The sequence below is a fragment of the Parambassis ranga genome, chromosome 14 (genome assembly GCF_900634625.1).
Source record: "Parambassis ranga chromosome 14, fParRan2.1, whole genome shotgun sequence".
In the NCBI taxonomy this organism is placed as follows: Eukaryota; Metazoa; Chordata; class Actinopteri; family Ambassidae; genus Parambassis; species Parambassis ranga.
In genome coordinates, this window is record NC_041034.1 from 21122455 (window position 1) to 21142942 (window position 20488).

General features: G+C 38.6%; 1 protein-coding gene across 2 annotated transcripts in view; it reads left to right on the forward strand.

Annotated features, from left to right (window-relative positions):
* ntm (neurotrimin) overlaps nucleotides 1–20488 on the forward strand; it is a 422721-nt gene that overhangs the window by 384686 nt on the left and 17547 nt on the right. For both annotated transcript variants that reach the window (XM_028421300.1, XM_028421299.1), the window contains one exon: nucleotides 10403–10528. In XM_028421300.1, the coding sequence (XP_028277101.1) occupies nucleotides 10403–10528 (126 nt within the window). The remainder of the gene's footprint in view (nucleotides 1–10402; nucleotides 10529–20488) is intronic.

Sequence of the window (20488 nt, forward strand, 5' to 3'; positions counted from 1 at the left end):
AGAAAGCTTTTTGCCACTTCTACATCCTGTGCATCCTCGATAGTGTGGAATCCTTTCTGGAGATGCTTTGATGTATAGCCATCAGCTGTCAAGTTGCTTAGACTTAAACACATCAACATTAGACACTTCACAACACAGTCTTATTCATTTACCTGGAAGAAGTTTTACTGTTGGATTAATTAATAAAAGTAATTAGTTTAAATTAAATTACATTTCTTGCATCATTTAATCACAGAAACACAGTAGACAGAAACACAGTAGACAACATTTTGGGGACAACAGTGGCAACAGTATAGCAGGGTTGTCTAGTAACCGGAAGGTTAGTGGTTCAATCCCAACTCCTCCCTAGTCACTGTTGTGTGTTCTTGGGCAAGACACTTCACCCTAGCCTGTGGCGTGCCTTGCTAGTCATTGTATGTAAAGAATAAAGAATTTCACTCTGGGATTAATACAGTATCTAAAATAAAAAAAAATAAAAAAATAAAAACATATGTACTGATACAGTAGCACTGTTAGGAAAAAAGTCACTCAAGTGTCTATGAGTGTGTGTGAAAACTAGTACTTCAGATTGAGAGTGTTTGCAGTGTGTGGGTGAAGCTCTGTCTGAAGGAGAGCTTTTTGTTCACCTTTTCTATGTAGAATACACAGAAAAGGTGAAACTGTATCTTCTGCAATGAGTGTTAGCTAACACTGTACCATCATAAAATATACACTATATTTCACCTGCAAATGTCCAGTGTTGCTCCACATAAAGTCAAGTTCTTGGGTTATCCTTCTCTTAGCAGCAAAAAAGAGGAAGTAAGGTTATTAGTAGCAGAGTAGAGAGTAGGCGGAGGTCAGCAATAAGGTCAATAAAACCTGTTCCCTGCATCCAGTTAACATTAGTTTTAACCATGGTGTAAAGGCAACATTTGTGGCAGGCGCATGGGAATTATGTCATCCACATGTGTCAGATTAGAAAAGCAGAAAAGACAACATTATGTATTTTATTTGCAAAACCTGCTATTAATATGTTTGAAGGGTAAAACAAATGTAAAAAAAATGCCTCTAACAGTATTTTTCCAGCATATGTTACTTTAATCCTATCCCAATTCATTACAATACTAATGATTGATGTCATTTCACACACAAGCTTGTGAAAAATAAAAGAAAAACAAAACAAAAAACTAGTATTTCAGCTTTACCACAGAGAACAAATGCTTTAAGACAGCTCTGCCCAAATGCTGGATAAAACATATTATTACAATTGCTTGCTAGTTGACTCGGGGCAGTCCTTGAAGCACTGCAATCCTCTGTTAGAAATGATGTGAGGTGCCACCTCTATTAAAAGGAAATGTTATATTCTTTAGGTGAAATTGAGGCCAGAGAATACAAACACACACACACACACTTATGTGTGTCTCTCTTTGCTGCTAGAAAGATGGACTTGTCATAAATCTTAAGAATCTATAGCAGAAAGAGTAAAAAATGAAATCAGTGCAACACACAGAAGGACCTGCCAGAATGGTACTAGAACTCCCACACCCAAAATGCACCGCTTCTGATACCAGCTTGTTGCTACTAAGACAAGATAGTTAAAGACATACAAATAGTTGTTTCTTTTGGGGGTCATAAAGTTTGCATCCAGCACCCCCCTGTTCATGTATGGCCCAAAGTTTCTCGTTAAATGTGTCACCAGCTGTAGCTGCCTGGTACCATGTACCTTCTGTGCTCCCTGTGCAGCTCACCTTTTCCTAATTCCTTTCTGCTGAGTAGTACTGAAATTCTGGTATTAAGCTATTTCCTTAAATACATGGAGGGCATACAGACATATGGAGGTTTGTATTTCATTCCAGAGCCCACCAGATTATGTATTTTATCATACCTGGTGGACGCTTGGGAGCTCTAGGAGCAGGCTGCATGGAGGCAGAGGAGACATTGTTGATGTAGACTACAATGACACAAAGCTTCTTTAAAATCTGTAATGTTTTAGTTAAAGATATTAGATCCTTGTACATGGAGTACACATACTAGAAGAAGGTATATATTCCTATCTTTTGTATGGAAGCTAGTTTTGTCCAAGCTTGAGTCTTGCTTTGTCATATATTTTTAGAACAGCATTATGAACATGGCTTCACTTTTTTCCTGTGCCTGTAATAAAAAAATATAGCAATAATACAAGAAATATTTTCTAACCTGAAAGCTTGTATCGAATCCTCAAAGTCAACCTTTTGTTTTTATACTGCAAACACAAATGGAACCTTGGTCTCTTGAACCGCAGCTAAATGGAAGCCATGCTGACACACTAGCTGTATGCTTTTATTATTTCAGAAGGGTAAATGGGGATTAAGCTAACATCCGATCAATTATTTATAGAGATGTTGTTTTACAAACAAGTCTGATGTGAGGAAAACAAGTTAAATGACTGGTGACATGCTATTTGTATGGTTTCAGTTGATGATTTTCAAATGTTAAAATAGTGGTGTTGTTTTGAAATGGAAATGACAAGAAGAATGGCTCGAACAGACCTGTCAGGGGAAAAAACTGTATTAATGCAGGAAAAGCTAAAAGTGAAGCCACTGAGAGGAAGCAATCACTGTCATGCAGGTATCAAGTATATTATTAGATGTCCTATGGCATGTTTATTTCTTAGATGTAATTTTAATGATATGAGTAGCAAATGTGTTAGGATATGTCATTTAAACTTGCAAATAAAATTACATTGACTGCATGTGGACACATGGATTTAATAGGGCAGCAGTCTTTTTTCTTGCTTTATTTGTTCCTTTCCACACACATAGTTTAAGTTTTCTCTTCTTCTTCCAACAATATGTAAAGCATCTATGTGTGGATTCAACAATCATACCATCAAAGTAGCAGTATATTTAACTACCTTATTATTACACAATATACATTAATGGTGAAAGACATTTATTGTAATGACAACATAACTGTATTTTTAGTGCCTAGATGTCTAACATGTTTTTGTAGCTTAAGCATGATAGGACTGAAATTGTATGTCTGTCCTCACCAGCAAAAGGTAACATGAGGTTGATCTTTCAGTCCTTGTCAACATATGTGTGTATTTCTTCAGCCGTATTTGTGTTTCCATGAGGGTGAAAATGGCAACCAGGAACATGTAAAATCCATTTTACAGACAAGACATTGGCCACTAAATTTAATTTACTTGGACAAATCCCAAGCAAACAAGCAACAAACCTCAACATAGTCTTTGTTTTAGAGCAAAATATTTGAACTGAACTGTATAATTAAACTTGCCTTCTACCATCTTGGCATCTCCATTTCTTCCCCTGAGCAACACATTAAAGCTTCCTTTTGATTTTCCCTCTCCTACATGACATCCAAGAATGACCACTTACTTCAGCTCATGCAAATTAATAAGCTTATAAATATACTTATTTATAAATTATAAATAAGCTATAAATGTGCATCTGGAGGACAGTCTATGAGGTAGGTGAAGGTGCTCATAGCACAGCTTTCCAGCTTTTTGTGCACATGTGCTTGTGGTATGAACAACTATCATATCAACCTTAACTACAGATGCTCAACTGGAATGAGATTGAAATATTTGATTGTGGGATCAGTTATACCTGACTAATTGTCAAGAGCTGAGCTAAGATGACAGACACAGGTAAAAAGAAAGCAGGCAGTGAGGTTGGCAAAAACACAGGTAGCCAGCGTGGCAACAGTATCAGAGAGCTGAGCAGTTGCAGGTCAAAAAACAATCCAAAGTCATATACACAGAAGGCTATCCAAGAATACTAGGGCTAGGCTGAAGGAGAACTCCAAAAACACACTCATGGGTCATGCACAGGTATATAAGGGTTACAAGAGGTCCGGAAGGCTGGTAAGGCTCAGATCAATTCACAAGACAAACTGGCACAGAATGAGGGGAAGACGCACATGAGGCAGAGACAATGAGGCACAGATGAGACACATTATGGAGGAGCAGGTAATCATCAGGAGGAGGACGGAGCACACAAAGAAGGGCAAGACAAGACACCTGAAACAAGAGGGAGGTCAGTGATTTCAAAACAACAGGATATAATGCTAACACAATAAAAAGTACAAAACAAAGGCCCTGGCTCAGGCTGAACCCCTAACACTGTTCACTTTTCACATTAGGAGCAGTGTTGAGAAAACTATCAATGTGTCATCTAATATTTATTCTAGGACCAAAATACTACCTTCTTTTAAGCCCCACCCTTTCTGAGTACAGGTGCAGATATTTTAGGTAGCTGAATCGATACCGACACATCAACAACAAATAAACACCAGATAAACCACATCCTTGAAATGACACATGGTTGGAACATAGAAACATATGGCCTAATGTCATCTGATCAAGGGTCACATGTAAAGTCAATGTGAGGGCCGGTCAGTGGCACAAATCATGCAGTGACTCTGCGCCTCCAAAGACACAGATGATTTATTCAATTAAGTGTTTCACAAACAGCACAAATATCAGATCGATTTCCTTTTCACCCTTGGTTCAGTTTTGGCAGTAAAAACTACTGGTTAAGGTTGGGTGCTAAACATTTTACAAGCTGAACACTGTCACCTCAGGCCTCATTTCCACTTGGCCAAGTGTGAGTTGTATTCACACATAAGGTGTTCACGGTCAAATGTGCTGTATTTACACTGAAAACAAACAAGAATCGAAGCACTGTTATTGGCAAAATGATAAAAGTTAGAAGGGCACAAATTGCCCCTTATTTCAGAAGTCTGTTTCTCTAGAGAATTTAAAGGGAGTAGAGTGAATAAAATACAATCAAGCTAGAGTTTCTGTTTCTTCAATTACCAGAGGCTGAACTCCACAGAGAGAAGAGGAAGGAGTGCTGTGTTTGTGTTCATGTTCTCGATACCTTAATTACAACTTTATTTTATGCCATAGCTTACTTAACTTGTGCATACAATGCTGCCTTCATGAAATGGTGCTCCTGTGGAAGAAATGGTCAGCAGTCCAAATTTCATAATTCAAAGTTCAAATTTTATGTTCCTCCTGATATAAAGTAGCGTCACCTGACCTAACCTTTCTGCAGGATTAGTTTTCCTTACAAAAATGTTCTTCAGAGGCGTGGCGTAATTTAGTTTCACCTCTAAATGGAAATGAGTTTTTTTTTTTACTCTGCATTTCAAATTTTGTGGGGTTTGGCTGCTGCGTGTATTCCACATTTAGTGTCATCGCAAAGCTCACCATCACAAATAAAAGGACACCTTGTCTCTTTTTCTTTAATAACCAGAAGTGTGCCACAAACATCATTAGTACATCAAAGAAAATTAAACCTAAAACTTCCTATTGGGCTACAAAATTAGGGTAATAAACCTGATATGTTGGGTTTGTAGGACTTACTTTTAAGCTTTTAAAAACAATATTAAAAATGTATAAAAATGTATAAAACTGTATATCCCATGATCCATAATTTGTAAATGTACAAAAAAATAGAACTGTACAATCTAACCAAACAATAACATTTCTTGTATGGTATGGTGTCAATAGTTGGTAGATATGTGTTATACCTGAAGGATAACTCAGACACACACTGGTATATGCAATATATACTATATTCCACATCATTTCAAAGAATACATGTTCAAATTTTGTGAGACTCTTAGGCATTAATAACTACACACCTTTTTCTTTTATTTTGTTACTTCAGTGATCTAAAGTTCATTCTTCTTTTCTGTCTCAATTTCTGTCTTGTGTGAGTGAGCTTCACAGAAAATAACCTTGTTCACTGTAAAATGTGATGAAGTGTGTCTTTGTACAGAAACTTGAGCATCAATGGAGACAAAAATCGATTTCAGTGGAAAAAGTGGCTTCTTAAGCTCTTCTGAACTCAGACAGAAAATAGATTTGTGTGTCACATTTTGAACATACTCCTCATCCCTTTGGAATTTGGGACTGTAGCTGGAACACTCTAAAAATAAAGTTGGTTATATGAACAGGCCTAGGGCAAGCTTAGGTTTTAGGTAAACAGGTTTATTGGGTTAACCCATCCATCCATGCAGTGCAGGGTCATGGGGGGCTGGAGCATATCCCAGCTATCTACGGGTGAGAGACAGGGAACACCCTGGACAGGTCACCGGTCCATCACAACATGCACATACAAACAACCATTCACACTCACTTCATCATTGGAGTCAATGTAACATGTATTAAACAGTTATTATTGGTTGCATTGGCAGCTATGCTTTTATACACCTGACACCACTTTTCACAGTTTTGTGGACCTCTGTTTTGTTTTTGCTTATAAATCAATCTCTTTGATATTAGTGTTGGAGCAGCTTGGGTGATTTTTCTAAGTAAATCTATATGGACTTAAATAAAGGTAGGGTAGGAGATTTCATTCTGATGCACTTTTAGCATAACTTTACAATCCAATTGCAGCCGATTAGTTAGACAGTTTTGCAATAAAATCGAGAATATTAATTATCTGTGGAAGCAATAAAATAGCATCACCCAATCACAAAAGTGGATCCTCGCGTAACTATTGGCTGGTTGTCACTCTCTTCCTGCTCTGCAACACCAAGTTAAACACCTGGAGTGGTGGTTATCGGTACGACTGATTGACGACCACGCCAATCGGCCTTTACCTGCCTGAGGACGGCACGTGATAATAACATATTTAATTCAAAATACAGTAAACTGTTGCCAGCAAATGTGGCTTTCATTATTTGTGCAGCATTTTAATATAACAAATGTAAAACATTGAATATTTAATGCAAATAGACCACGAACAGTGAACAGATATTTATTATTATATGTATGATCAACAAAAAAAGAACAGAAGCACCAAACATGTCAGAACCTGAAGAAATAACAGGTCAGTTCTAGGTGTGAGACGCCTTCCTGCTATACAGGCCTGTGTGTGTCAGCATGGCACCAGTCACCAGGTTGTCCACAACATCATCATTCTACATCTGAGCCTGCAGTTCCCACAGAAACAACAGCTGGCTGCACCTGCTGCAGGAGGACCATGGTGAAGGGATCAGATCCGACTTGGTTCTGTCGGAGCTCCAGCAGCTGTGGGACTGCTGCAGGTTCAGGATTTGAATTCTGAACTGTCAATGAGTAAATAATAAACAATTTATATTGTCAATAAACAGTGCTTTACTGTACTTGAACAAGGTGCAATGGTTAGCGTGAGTGTGAATGGTTGTCTGTCTGTATGTTGCCCTGTGATAGACTGGTGACCTGTCCAGGATGTACCCCGCCTCTCACCCTGGAATAGCTGGGATAGGCACTGCAGGAAAAAGTTTCAGATAATGGATAGATGGATGATGATGTTACATGTTTTTTCACCTGTAAATGAGTTCCAACTGATGCAGGTCGCTGTGCTCGACACCAACATTCGTCTTCAGTGAACACCTAATGCACGCCCATGTGATTGGGGGGCATGGCTTCAGGGTAAGCTCCAACAGAAGGAGGCGTGGCTGTTTCTTACTGGGTTTTCAAGATCTCCTACCCTACCTTTAATGCTGCTTCTGTGAAGACTTGTGACTTGTCTGTCTTCACCTTCAAGCAGCACTAAGTCGAATATCTTTTCTGAACACAGTGCTTGGTATTATAGATACTGTATATCCTTTGCTTGTTTAGAGAAAATTTTCTATGCACCCATTGAAAAGAATTCAGTGTTGAGAATAGGCTTATATTTGATTTAAGCTGGAAAACAGGAGTCTTTCTTTTACTTCTTTCTGCATGTGGACATTATGAACCTGTAAATAATATTTCTTTTTTTCCAAAGATATATTTCACAGAGCTTGGTTACTGAAAGACTGCAGCACTCTCATGCCGTGTGTGTAGTTAAGGTGGTTGCCTGGGAGGCTTTTAGTCTAACAGTTCATTCAGAAGACAGCTTAATTAAGCAGTCCACCTTGAGAAAAAGTAAAAATATTTTTTGACTGCTAAGAAATCAATACAATTTTTGTAGCTCTGCTTTATACAACAGACACAACAAACACAATAGAGCTCAACATGCTTTCGGAATTTATTTTTAATCAATTGACCAGTGCAGGAATTCAGGAGTTTTTAACAAGTGTACGGTAGCTGCATTGGAAACGAGTGAAACCCCAGTCAGCAATTCCGTGAATGGCCTATTTTTATAACTCAGAATGTATAGAAGGCACCTACGTAGCTCACCTTGGTTTACTGATTGTCTCTACGGCCTTATGTAACATGCTCAAAACATACCAAAAAAAAAAAGAAAAAAAAAAAAGGCCTGGGACCTTGATGTTGGTTGCATATACATTGTTCATGGGTGGCATGGTGGTACAGTGGTTAGCAACAAAGATCTGCATGTTAGGATACCTGGTGATGTTTAATTAGTCGTATGTGGGTGCAAGCTTGGAGCTTTAATGGTCATCTGTTTACTGTATTTTACAAAGAGCAATATAAAACTTAAAGATTCTTGGCCACTCATTCCCTTAGTGTAGTTTTAGTATTTAGGCACATCTCTTCAGAAATGCTAGGCCAAGCTCCTCCAGATTTCATGGTCTCCTGGCATGAACCATGGTCCTTAGCACACTCCACAGATTTTTAAGTCAGGGCTTTGTGCAGGCCAGTCAGTTACGTTCATGTTGACACTGAAACATCCCCACAGCATCATACTGCCACCACCATGTTTGACTGTGGGAGCCATGTTTTTGAGGGTTCCTTTCCATCTCCAAACAGACAACAACCAAAGAGCTCTAGTTTTGTTTCAGGTGATTAAAGGACATACTTCCAGTATGTATAGTCTTTCTCCAGGTTGTCCCTTGCATACATCAGTCTGGCTTTGATGTGTCTTTTCCGCAGAAGGGGAGTTTTCAGTTTTTAGTTTTCACAGTCCTTGTTATCAGGCCTTAACCTCTTTCTTTTACTTTTGCCATGATACTTTCACAAATGGTATTGTTACTTATCATACTGCAAGATACCAATCTTCACTTTTTAGTGCAAATCAAATAGCAGATTATTAAAGCATAGTAAAGGCTATATAGTATTATTGAATAACAGTGATTTGTACTATGGATACAGACACTGATATCAGGCCAAAATTCAATGCAATCGCCATCTCTCTATAAGTCATTTTGTGCTTATGTGCTTCTGTCAAAATAGGAATAGTTAACCTTCAAAAAAGGGTACTAGGGTTAGGGTTAGTGTTTAGTTATTTTGTCCCACAAGATATTAGTTAAAGGTGAATTTCTGCTTCATCAATGCCCTTTCTACTCATCTTATGCATCTCTTCATGTGCTGGGTGTGGCCCTTTACTCACCAATGCCCTCTAACATTTTTAAGCCATTGAAGGGAGTTATGACTGACATGAAAGCCTGGCTAGTGGTCTTCATTTGCACTGGAATAAGACAAAGAACATATATCTCCCTCTGGCTGCTTGCTGGATTCAAAGCACGGCGAAAAAAACAAAACAAAAAAAAAAAGAGAAATAGACATGGCACTGATTCAATTTTCACATAAGCATAATTTCCCTTTAATAATATGTGTGCTGCAAAAGACGATATTAAGTTTATGCTGTTTTTTTGGTAGGGTTCAAAAAGAACTACTCTGGTGAAGTGCCTGCATTATTCATTAGACTGTTTTGCATTTGTCAGTGAAAAATGAGGCACGTCTCATAAAGGACTGACACTTTTTTTGAACATTGTTGTAGCAAATTGTCTGCACTGCCAAAATATAAATCACTCCACCCTTATGTTTCTTCACATACGTGAAGCACTTCATCTGTGTGGCAGAATCTTCAAACTGAGCATATGACGCAAACCTTTTCCCAAGGCGAAGCACACAGGTTCCCCCGCCACCACCACCTCCACACACACACACAGCATCTTCAGATACAGATGTAGCAGCTTCAACACGGAATGAAAAATGAATACATAAAGTGCACTGCAGTAGTGAGATAATCAGAATTGATATTGCATGGTATAAGTATGCCTTTAGCTTTGGTTGTGTTGAGGATGCTGTTTGTGAGTCTCACCCAGACCCACCCACTGAGGTCTGCCACCACATATAAACCATGTTTCCCCACCAACAGTTAGAACTGATGAAGCTGCATGCATGAGCAGCGAAACGTCTTCAAGAAAACTCTACAAGTCCAACTTGAGGATCATTACGTTTTTTATCTAGCACTCCCCCAGCCGATGTGTGAAGACAAATAATTTAGTTAGTCAATCAATGTTAGTCATTCAATATAGTGCATAAAGTAAAACTGGCCAAGAAACAGGTCGCTGCGGATAGCTATTTCACTCGCTGTCTTGTTACTAGGCAGCTTTGCACATCATTTATCACTAGGTCATGACTCTCGATTGCCTCTATAGACACTGAGAGTCTGATATTAAGCTATAAAGTCCCTGCATGGAAGAACTGTAGTTTGTGAAAAATGAAATGAAATGATCTCATTTTTCCTCACAGTGCCACCAAAGATCATCAACCTGTCCAGAGACATTGTGGTAAATGAAGGGTCCAACGTCACCCTAATGTGCCAAGCCAGCGGTAAACCAGAGCCCTCCATCAGCTGGAGACTCGCCCCCTCTTCAGGTAAGCTGCAGAGATATTTACTACTGTATTGTTCTTGGCTCTTCCCCTCTCCGCACTGCGTATATCACTCCTGTCAGTGACTTTGTTTGACCCCTGGAGGATTTCTCGCTTCACTTATTACCCATCATTACTTGTTTCCAGAGTGTCATTACAACGTGATCCTTCACAGGAAAATAAACCGGCCTTGTTGTAATTGAACTAATTAATTAGGATATTTGGATGGAGGTAAATGTTGTGGAGGTAGTTTAAATGACAGGAATAATGCAGAGAACATTAGTGTGGAGCGTTATGGAGGAGAGCAGCGTGCCATGGCGAGTATGTCCAAAACCAGCTTTTGTTGCATAGTTGTTGCAACGGTTCCTGTGCATACATTATTGACACTTCCTTCTGAAAATAACTATAATATCTGTACAACCCATTTTTCCCAATTACATTTATGAGCATTGTGATGGCTGGTGGAATTACATTCAGAGATTACACTACATTTATGAGCTGCATCAGGGTTGCCAGAGGGAGGTAGGGGTGGATAGAGGGCAACACATTCAGACTGCTCTGTGGTTTATGAAACTCAAAATATAAAGATGCTATAGACATGTAGATATATCACAATGCGTCTCACTGTAGTATGACACATTAAATAATGAACAACATTTCAAAAGACAGGGTACAGATAGGATGAACTATCAGTAGTGGTAAGTAGACAGTTGCAACCTGTCAGACATTTTGTGTCACATGTCTGGGAACTCTAACATCAAAAAAAGGTAATTGTTGTATAGATTGAAGTATTTACTTGTTGACTTGACTTGCTGTTGTGTGATTACGGTCCTAGAAATCTGTGTTGTCATCTGGGCAGGATTTTCTTAGCCACAGAACCCTGAAAAAACAGTCAGATAAAATGCTTTTAATTGTGTCTTTTGAATAGCTATGAAATACTGAAGTTATGTTTACTGTGTGGCGAGAGGAGGTTAAGAGAGAAGGTTATAACTAATTTGTAATGAAGCTCAACAACGCCACCCTGGGAATTTTGCCCAAGGAATTATTTATTATTATTTATTATTACTGAGCAGAGATCCCACGGCCAAGTAGCGGAATGATGAGCACATGCAGTGTCGTGACGAGCAGTTCACGGCGTGGAGACAAAACAGCAGCAGCCAGGTTCAGGAGAGTGGAAGCCAGGACAGTTGCACAGAACTCTATAGTCACCAAGCATTTACCTGCGACCACACTAGCATTAGCACCTTCAATGAGAGCAATCACTCCGCCAAGCGAGAGAGGACACTTACACAGCTAAGCCGACAGGAGTACGAAACAGCACACAAGCCGCCGCTCTACAATACAATGTAACAACGTCAGTACACCAAATAAGGGAAACAATAGGAGGACTGCCACTTTTATACTGTCCCGCTTCATTCTATGCTGCTACAACTGACTCAAATGAGCAATTATGAGTTATATTAAATTAATATTAATATTAATATTAATTTTTAAAAGTAATCTCTGGAGTCATGACTACTACTACTACTACTACTTCTACTACTACTACTACTACTACTACTCCACCACCAGTGATTTAAAGTAGCTAGAAGTTAGCACCAAGATGATGTAAGCAAACCAGCCACCACACAGAGCTGCATTTTGGTCATAAGGGTGCATCCCAGAGCTTTGTCTCTAAGCCTGAAAACAAACATGCAGCAGTTGCTGCATTGTTACCTTGCTGTCTGCTGGACTGTAGTCCAACTCATTCCATGCAATGCAGGATAAGGTTCTGCTTTGTTGCACATGGCTCTCCCGGTCCCCTTAACATAGGCACCATGGCCAAATACAGCCCAGATTCCCTTGAGTTTGTGTAGTCCATTGAGCAGATTATCCTACGTGTTGTTATTGGATGATTTCTTTTCTACATGGTTACCTTCTTGACTACATCTTTGTCTGTTGGGTACTGTGGGCAGATGAAAATGAAGACTGTTGGAATATGGGCAAATCTTCAAAAGTTTCTGAGGAGTTGTTCAGTCAATCAGTGTTCAAGGCTCTAACTGGAAGCATCTGAATCTGAAACTTCTTATAATTTCAAATAGAGTAATTTAAGAATGAGTGGCACTGACGTGGGCAGGCAGGGAATCTGTCAGCACAAACATGTTACTCAAAGATGCCACACCATTAATTAAACCAAAACAGTTGTTGTCCCAGGCTGTAAACATGTTTATTAAGCTAGCATGTTGACTTAACACACAATAGGTGTCGTTCCATGTTGTCGATTGTGTTACTTGAGGCTTGACTGTATAAAAGCATTTTTTATTATGAAATAAATTATTATTCTATACATTTGAGGCTGCAGATGCAGATGGTAGGCAATAATATGTTGATAATGGTACAGTGCATCACAATTGATGATGATGATGATGATGAGGAAGTTCACTTTAATGATTTGAGTAAGTTAAGCAATCAGTAAAACTTTGTTAAAAGTAAAGCGTAAACACCGCCAATAGTGAAGCACATATCTTCGGGTACAGCACCTAACAATACTGAGGTGTGAGACAGACTGTACTGTCACATAAATATCAGGCGTGGGGAACCTACACATGTATCTCAGTATAACCAGTTCAACTTATTTAATTGTTTAGTTTTTGCCTATTTACTGCAATGTTTTCCATTTCCAACATGTAATGTTCAGTGAAATGAATTACATCTCACTGATCTATATTTTTTGCCTGTGTCGTGAGTACTCTTACCTCCATGTAAAATAATGCACTAGACAAAAAAACACTAGACTACATGACACATGGCTCTAAAAATGTATTTTTCAGCTTTCTGAGGAGCATGACCAACATATCTGTTGAAATTTCATGGGACGGATTCTACCTGGAGATGGACTTGAGATTGTCACTCAGTTTGCATTGTCTTCCATTACACCGAGCACCCGGCATTACTTCTTATCAATGAGATAATAGATAGATAGAAAAAGAAACCTTCCTCCTGTGGCCCTGTAAAAGCAAAGTCATACAGGGATGAGATGTAGCTACAAAATAGCACGTTAAAAAAAACAAAAACAATTCAGGGCATTTTTCTGAACATTTCGACATTATGGTATTTTTTAGAATTCTTAAGTTTTCTCTCAATTTTGATATATTTTTAGAACTCTCTATTTTTTGTTTCTAACTTAAAGTTAGAATTCTTACTATTCTTCAAAATTTTGACCCCCCCCCCAAATTCTGACTTTTGCTCTGAATTCTGCCATTCTTCTTTCATCTCAGAATTCTGACTTCTTCTTTACGAAGCACTCTGACATTCTGCTTGCAACATTCTGACAAAAAGAAAACAAAATCTTTTAATATTAGAATCCTATAAAGTCTTAATCAGTGGGTATTCTTCTATTTTCCATGTTTTTTTCCATTGTAATAACAATACAGCAAGTTTAAAAGAGTTTTGGTGTATATTTTGGAGATGAAACCATGCTGTCGGAAACGGTCATGTGGTTGCGCATTCTAATTAAAAAGTTTGCACTGTTAAAGATCATAAAGATAAAGTTTGGTGACCCTTGGATTTAAATTAATGTGTTCTGTAGTATTTGTGTGGGTGCTGGGAGGAGAGGGGCAAACAGGTGGGAGGTTCATTCAAATGAGGTTGTGCACAGCAAGGTGTCTTGTTTTTGACATTTTAACAACCATTTTAAAAGTATTATTGTGTTAAAGCAGGAGTCCCTGTTAATCTGTTATCTGTCTAGTGATTGTTAGTTCCTTAGCACAATATGAAAAGCTCCTCTTTCAGTTCATTTAATTCCTACAGCAGGACACACATGTGAGCGCTGTGCCATTATGCAAAACCATGCCATTTAGTTTCATTAAATCGCATTTTAATGATACCAGGCTGCTACAAAATAACTACATACTCAAGACACACTTTAGATGGAGCCACTATTATAATGTGCATCACAACCTCCATGTAATTATCCATAAATCTATAAATCCGTTTTTAAAATAAAATGCATGATGAAGCAGATGTTACTTTATCACATCAGATTTGATGCAGCCATTTACAATGTGGTGCATAGCAGAATAATGGCTGAAAGAAGCATCAGATTGATGTGACTATGTAAATACTGCTTCACCAACTCGTGATGGTTAACTTTCGATAAAAACATTCCATCTAGTGTTATGTTATTGTAATGTATGGCACCATTCAAACTACACTGGCACAGGCTAGTGTATGTATTAATCAGCATCCCCTCTGTGTTTTGAAGTGATACAACACAGACCTTTTTTTGTGTTCGATGTAGTCTGATGTTGTGTCAAAATAGATTATATGGCTACCTCGGTTCAAATATTGACCGTCTTTGTGCTCAAATGATGTATTCATGATCCCAGGGAATCTGGGAATTAATAAAAGCAAGGTAGTGAGGACCACCAATTCTTACACCACATGAGGGTAGGTCCAGAACCTCTCAGTTTAAAAACCTCTGCTGAATTCTAGAGTCAGTTTCTAACCGTCACACGAGAGATTGAAAGATTACATCAGTGTGGACACCATCACATAAAAAAATTGTGTTTAAGGTTGTAAAAGTGTTTGTTGTAACCAAAAACAACAATGTTTCCCTAAACCTAATAACACCGAAGACATAAAGAAGGAAGGACATATATTTATATTACAGTCGTTTTGAGAGCAATGATTGTCTGAGGTCAACATATGGCTCTTAATAACCTAGATCCTCTAAACCTATTTCTATACTTTATTATGTCCACAAATAGACCGCTAACCACTGCCTCACCCACTAGTCTGTGGATTCTCCTACAGACTGAAAATATCCTCAAGACACCTTCTCATTGTCCTGTCACTTCATGAAAACAATGCTATATTTCAAGTGTTATCCATAAAAATGTCCTAGGAAAATAAAGGAACCTAGTTTCTCCTGCAGTAGCAGTGATTACATTAAATCCCCATGTATTGTGCACCAGTTGGAATGGACACTAACTATACTGCTGCACTGAAAGAAATGACTTGTAAGATTTACTTAAAAAAATTTCTGTAACAATTTGCACGAATATTTTTTAAGTAAATTTTAATGCTGCAATAATAAGTAAGACTTACTTTGTAGATTTAAGTACAGTTTACTCAATACAGGTAAGTTTAGAACCTACTTTTGTGAATATATTAAGTAAATGTTACTTAAATGCATTTAAGTTGATATGTTATTTTTATTTAAAAAGTAAAGAGTATTATTTATTTAATTAATGTGATTAAAACATTAAGTAAATTTTACCTTTTAGTTATGAAAGAACTAAGTAGAATTTATTTCTTTCTCCCTATTTTATTAATTATTTACAACAAATTCTACTCACTGTAATTAAAAAATGATGCAGGAATTTGATAAATGTAAATGACAAATCACAACACACAAACACGGCCAAATACCTTTTTTTTTTAATTGGAACTTTTGTGTTGAACAATTTGATCTAAGCATCCATAATTGTAACAGTGGCCACAGTGACATGACTTATATCAATTTATAAAACATTTACCCACTGATTTAGACCGGTCATAGAAAAAGGACAATGGTACTGAAGGCTGCTGATGTTTCAGTTTCCTTGTAATAACATAAAGTTACCAAAAATAAGAAATTGTCACTGGTTTTGACCTCAGCATAAAATATGAAATGGTGTGTATGACATGAGACATATCTGATTGACAACAGTAACAATACATACGTCTATTAGTACCTTGCTTTTAAAGACAGTTCTGCAAGACTTCAAATGTGTAGGGGAGTGGTTGAGCGTAGTCAAACTTAAGTGCTTAAATAAGTCCCAATGAGGAGCACACATGCCACTACACCCCTGCCTTCAAGAAGGATGGAGGCTTCCACTGGATCCTCTGCTTCCACTTCATGGTACATGAAGATCTTCAGGATGTGTTCCATGTCTTCCACCCAGCAGCCCACCTGCATACAATGTACAACACAAATTAAAATGCATACATTTAAAAATCGAACTTATTGTTCTTCAGACAGGAACCATCCATGCATCATTAAATAAAGATTAGATCACACTAAACAAAACAAAATTATTTTCCAATCAGCTGGCCCTAGACAAATAGAACATCTTGATACACAACATCATTGGAGGGTGTGTGGAACAAGGATGCAGATCTCTTGCACATTACAAAAGATACGTGTGGAAAAATGTTAATACAGCTAATACAAAGATTTAGGGAAAAACAAACAACTGGACAGTGATGAGATTAGAATATTTCTATTTACCGTAACTAAGATTGTACTTGCAAAATAAAACACCATTTGACAATCATGCCTGACAGTTTGGGAACATTAATCACTGTACTTACCAGGCAATCTTTAAAAAGTTCCTCTTCTTTTACACCAAGGTACAGTCTGAGGTCCCAGAGAGCAGACTCATGTCTCATCTCAATCCTCTGGGGCTGTGAACAGATGTTTGTGTCAATATTAAACCATAATTTATATGCCATGAACTGTCAAATGTGAAGAGAAGAGCATACATTTGCAAAGACCAGTAAGACCACTGCAGACACCAGTGACACGTTATTGTCAAAGGCAATAACTGACGGTAGTAGTTTTTTAACATGTTCGCTCCTTCATTTTAATCTGCAGTACTAATCTTTATAGTTCTCCCTGACATGTTTTACTGTGCAGTCTCAGTGTGGATGGGGCTAGTCAGACCTTGGGAGCCTCCCAGTGACCGCACATAACGTCCACAACACGGCCTGTACCACACTCGCTGTCGCAGCAGTGCGACGTGGCTCGGTTGCCACACATTAAAAAGAAATATTAAGGACTCAGTGCGTTTCAGGCTCACCGTATGCACCTAGCTAGTTGTCAAACTAGGCTGCATATGTTTTAAACTCACGAGAGCTGTCGCTGCAAAAATGCCTCTGGTTGATCTGACCAGATTATTTTGCACAATAAGCACAGTACATACGTATTCTACAGTCACAAATGTAAAACAGAAACTTACATTGAACATGAGTATATCCAGCCGCGCAGCTCCTCCACCACAACCAAACAAGTGTGCGTGTCCGTTACAATGTTGTTCAACTGAGCATGCTCCGATTCAAACTGCTACCTACACTTCTGGATTAAAGATTACTCAATACTTATAGTATATGTGCAGTGAATACAAATTAGTTAAATACTATGCTCAAATACATAATAAAACTTACTCTTTTCATACAGTTCGATTGTTACATGATAAAAATGAGTATATATTTATGTTTTTACTTAAGAAATTCTAGTATTCTCTTGATTTTAATATTATTAAGTAGAAAATGTTACAGGTAATTTAGTAAATTTTAGAGTCCGTTTTTTTGTCAGCTTCCAGTTGTTATCCATGTCCAGTAAATTTAATTTAAATAAACATATTTGTAAAATGTATTTATTTATTTCTTTTAGTGTCTTGAACTTGATTCTGATTGGTCAAAAATATGGATGGACAACTGTCCTGTAGACAAACTACTATGGACTTTGGTTTTATCACTAGGGACGTGTCCAACTTATAAAATAGTTTATGATCATATTGTATCCAAAAAGCATTTACACAAACATTTTAATTTTTAATAAAACAAATAAAGAGTGTTCATACATAAATACATATATAGTGAGAAAAAAAGATGTTGATGATAATATGAGATGATATACATATACACTGCTTAAAAAAAAAGGAAACACTTAAACAACACAATGTAACTCCAGGTCAGTCACACTTCTGTGAAATCAGCCTGTCCAGTTAGGATCAACACTGACTATGAATCAATTTCAGCTGCTGTTGTGCAAATGGAACAGACAACAGGTGGAGATGAGAGGCAGTTATCAAGACAGCCCCTATAAAGGAGAGGTTCTGCAGGTACTGACCACAGACCATTGTTCTCATCCTTTCTGGCTGATGTTTTGGTCACTTTTGCATTTTGTCAGTGCTCTCACCCCTAGAGGTAGCATGAGGGGGTGTCTACAACCCACAGAAGCTGCTCAGGTAGTGCAGCTCATCCAGGATGGCACATCAATGTGAGCTGTGGCAAGAAGGTTTGCTGTGTCTGTCAGCACAGTGTCCAGAGAATGGAGGAGATACCAGGAGACACACCAGTACACCAGGAGACATGGAGGAGGCCGTAAGAGGGCAACAACCCAGCAGCAGGTCTGCCACCTCCTCCTTTGTGCAAGAAGGAACAGGAGGAGCACTGGCAGAGCCCTGCAACATGACCTCCAGCATGTTTCTGCTCAAACTGTCACAAACAGACTCCATGAGAGTGGTATGAGGGCCCCACGTCCACAAGTGTGTGCTTACAGCCCAACACTATGCAGGGTGATTGGCATTTGCCAGAGAACACCAAGATTCACCATTGGTGCTCTGTGCTCTTCATGGATGGGAGCAGGTACACACTGAGCACATGTGACAGAGTCTGGAGACGCCGTGGAGAATGTTCTGCTGCTGCAACATCCTCCATCATGACCAGTTTGGTGGTGCGTCAGTAATGGTGTGGGGAGGCATTTGTTTGGAGGGCCGCACAGCCCTCCATGTGCTACCAAAGGTACCCTGACTGCCATTAGGTACCAGGATGAGATCATCAGACCCATTGTGAGACCATATGCTGGTGCAGTGGGCCCTGGGTTCCTTCTGATGCATGACAATGCAAGGCCTCATGTGGCTGAAGTGTGTCAGCAGTTCCTGCATGATGAAGGCATTGATGCTATGGACTGACCTGCCTGTTCCCCAGACCTGAATCCCACCCAGCACATCTGGGACATCATGTTTCATTCCATCCACCAACTCCACGTTGCAGGTCTGGGAGGAGATCCACCGCCTCATCAGGAGCATGCCCAGGTATTGTAGGGAGGTCATACAGGCACGTGGAGGCCACACACACACTACTGAGCCTCACTTTGACTTGTCTTAAGGAACTTCCACTCAAGTTGGATCAGCCTGTGATGTGATTTTCCACTTGAGTGTGGTTCCAAATCCAAACCTCCATGGGATAACAATTTTGATTTACATTTATCATTTTATTTTTATTTTGTTCACGATGTATTCCACTATGTAATGAATGAAGATTTTATACTTGTTTTTCATTTATTATTATATTATATATATATTATTATGATCTAGAATGTGTTATTTTTGTGTTCCCTTTTTTTGAGCAGTGTACATAAATATGTGTTTTATGTATCAGTGTGCAGCTTTGGGATAATACAGGCTCCAAATGTTTTGCCATTGACTGTTAAAATCCAGTGCAAAATTGTCTGGATATTGCCTACAAAAATATCACTGCCATGTATAGCAATATATTTTTGTGCATTTATCTCAGTTATTGATTTCTTGTTTGTGACACATGGTGTAAGGATGTGAAGAAGTTATTGTCTCCTAAAGTGAGAGGATGTTGTTTTGACATTTCATTTCACATTATGTTATACAGCAGCTGTAGGGATGGTTGATAGAGGAGATGGGCTGTTTAGCAGCAGGCAGTCAGAGGATTGAGGCCCGAGGACTCAGTGAGGCAAGGGTGCACGTTTGACTTGCTGCTTTATGCAGGTAAACATGACATTAGTTTGACATTAAATCACCAGCGCTCACTGGAGATGCTGTCTCTTTCCACACAGGTTCATTCAACCTTTAGAACACTTGGTATTTTTATCTGCACATTTGCTTTGGTTAGGAGAGTGAATGCAAAATGAATATGTCATATTTGCTGTCCAGATTATAGATTTATTTATTTATTTGGCATTTTGAGCTTTGAACAATAACATTTTTTAGGAGGTGCTGTCAGCCACATATCATCTGTGACCATGTGCACTGACCTGGCTAAGGACCTTGTCATGACCTAGTGACACTAGTGGGTATGGATGGAGGATGGAGGACAGCGAGCAATCAGCTAGATTAGCAGCCATTCTTTTCTGCAGGAGGCCTCTGTGTCCTACAGTGAAGGGGTTAATCTTTGTGTTTACTTTCA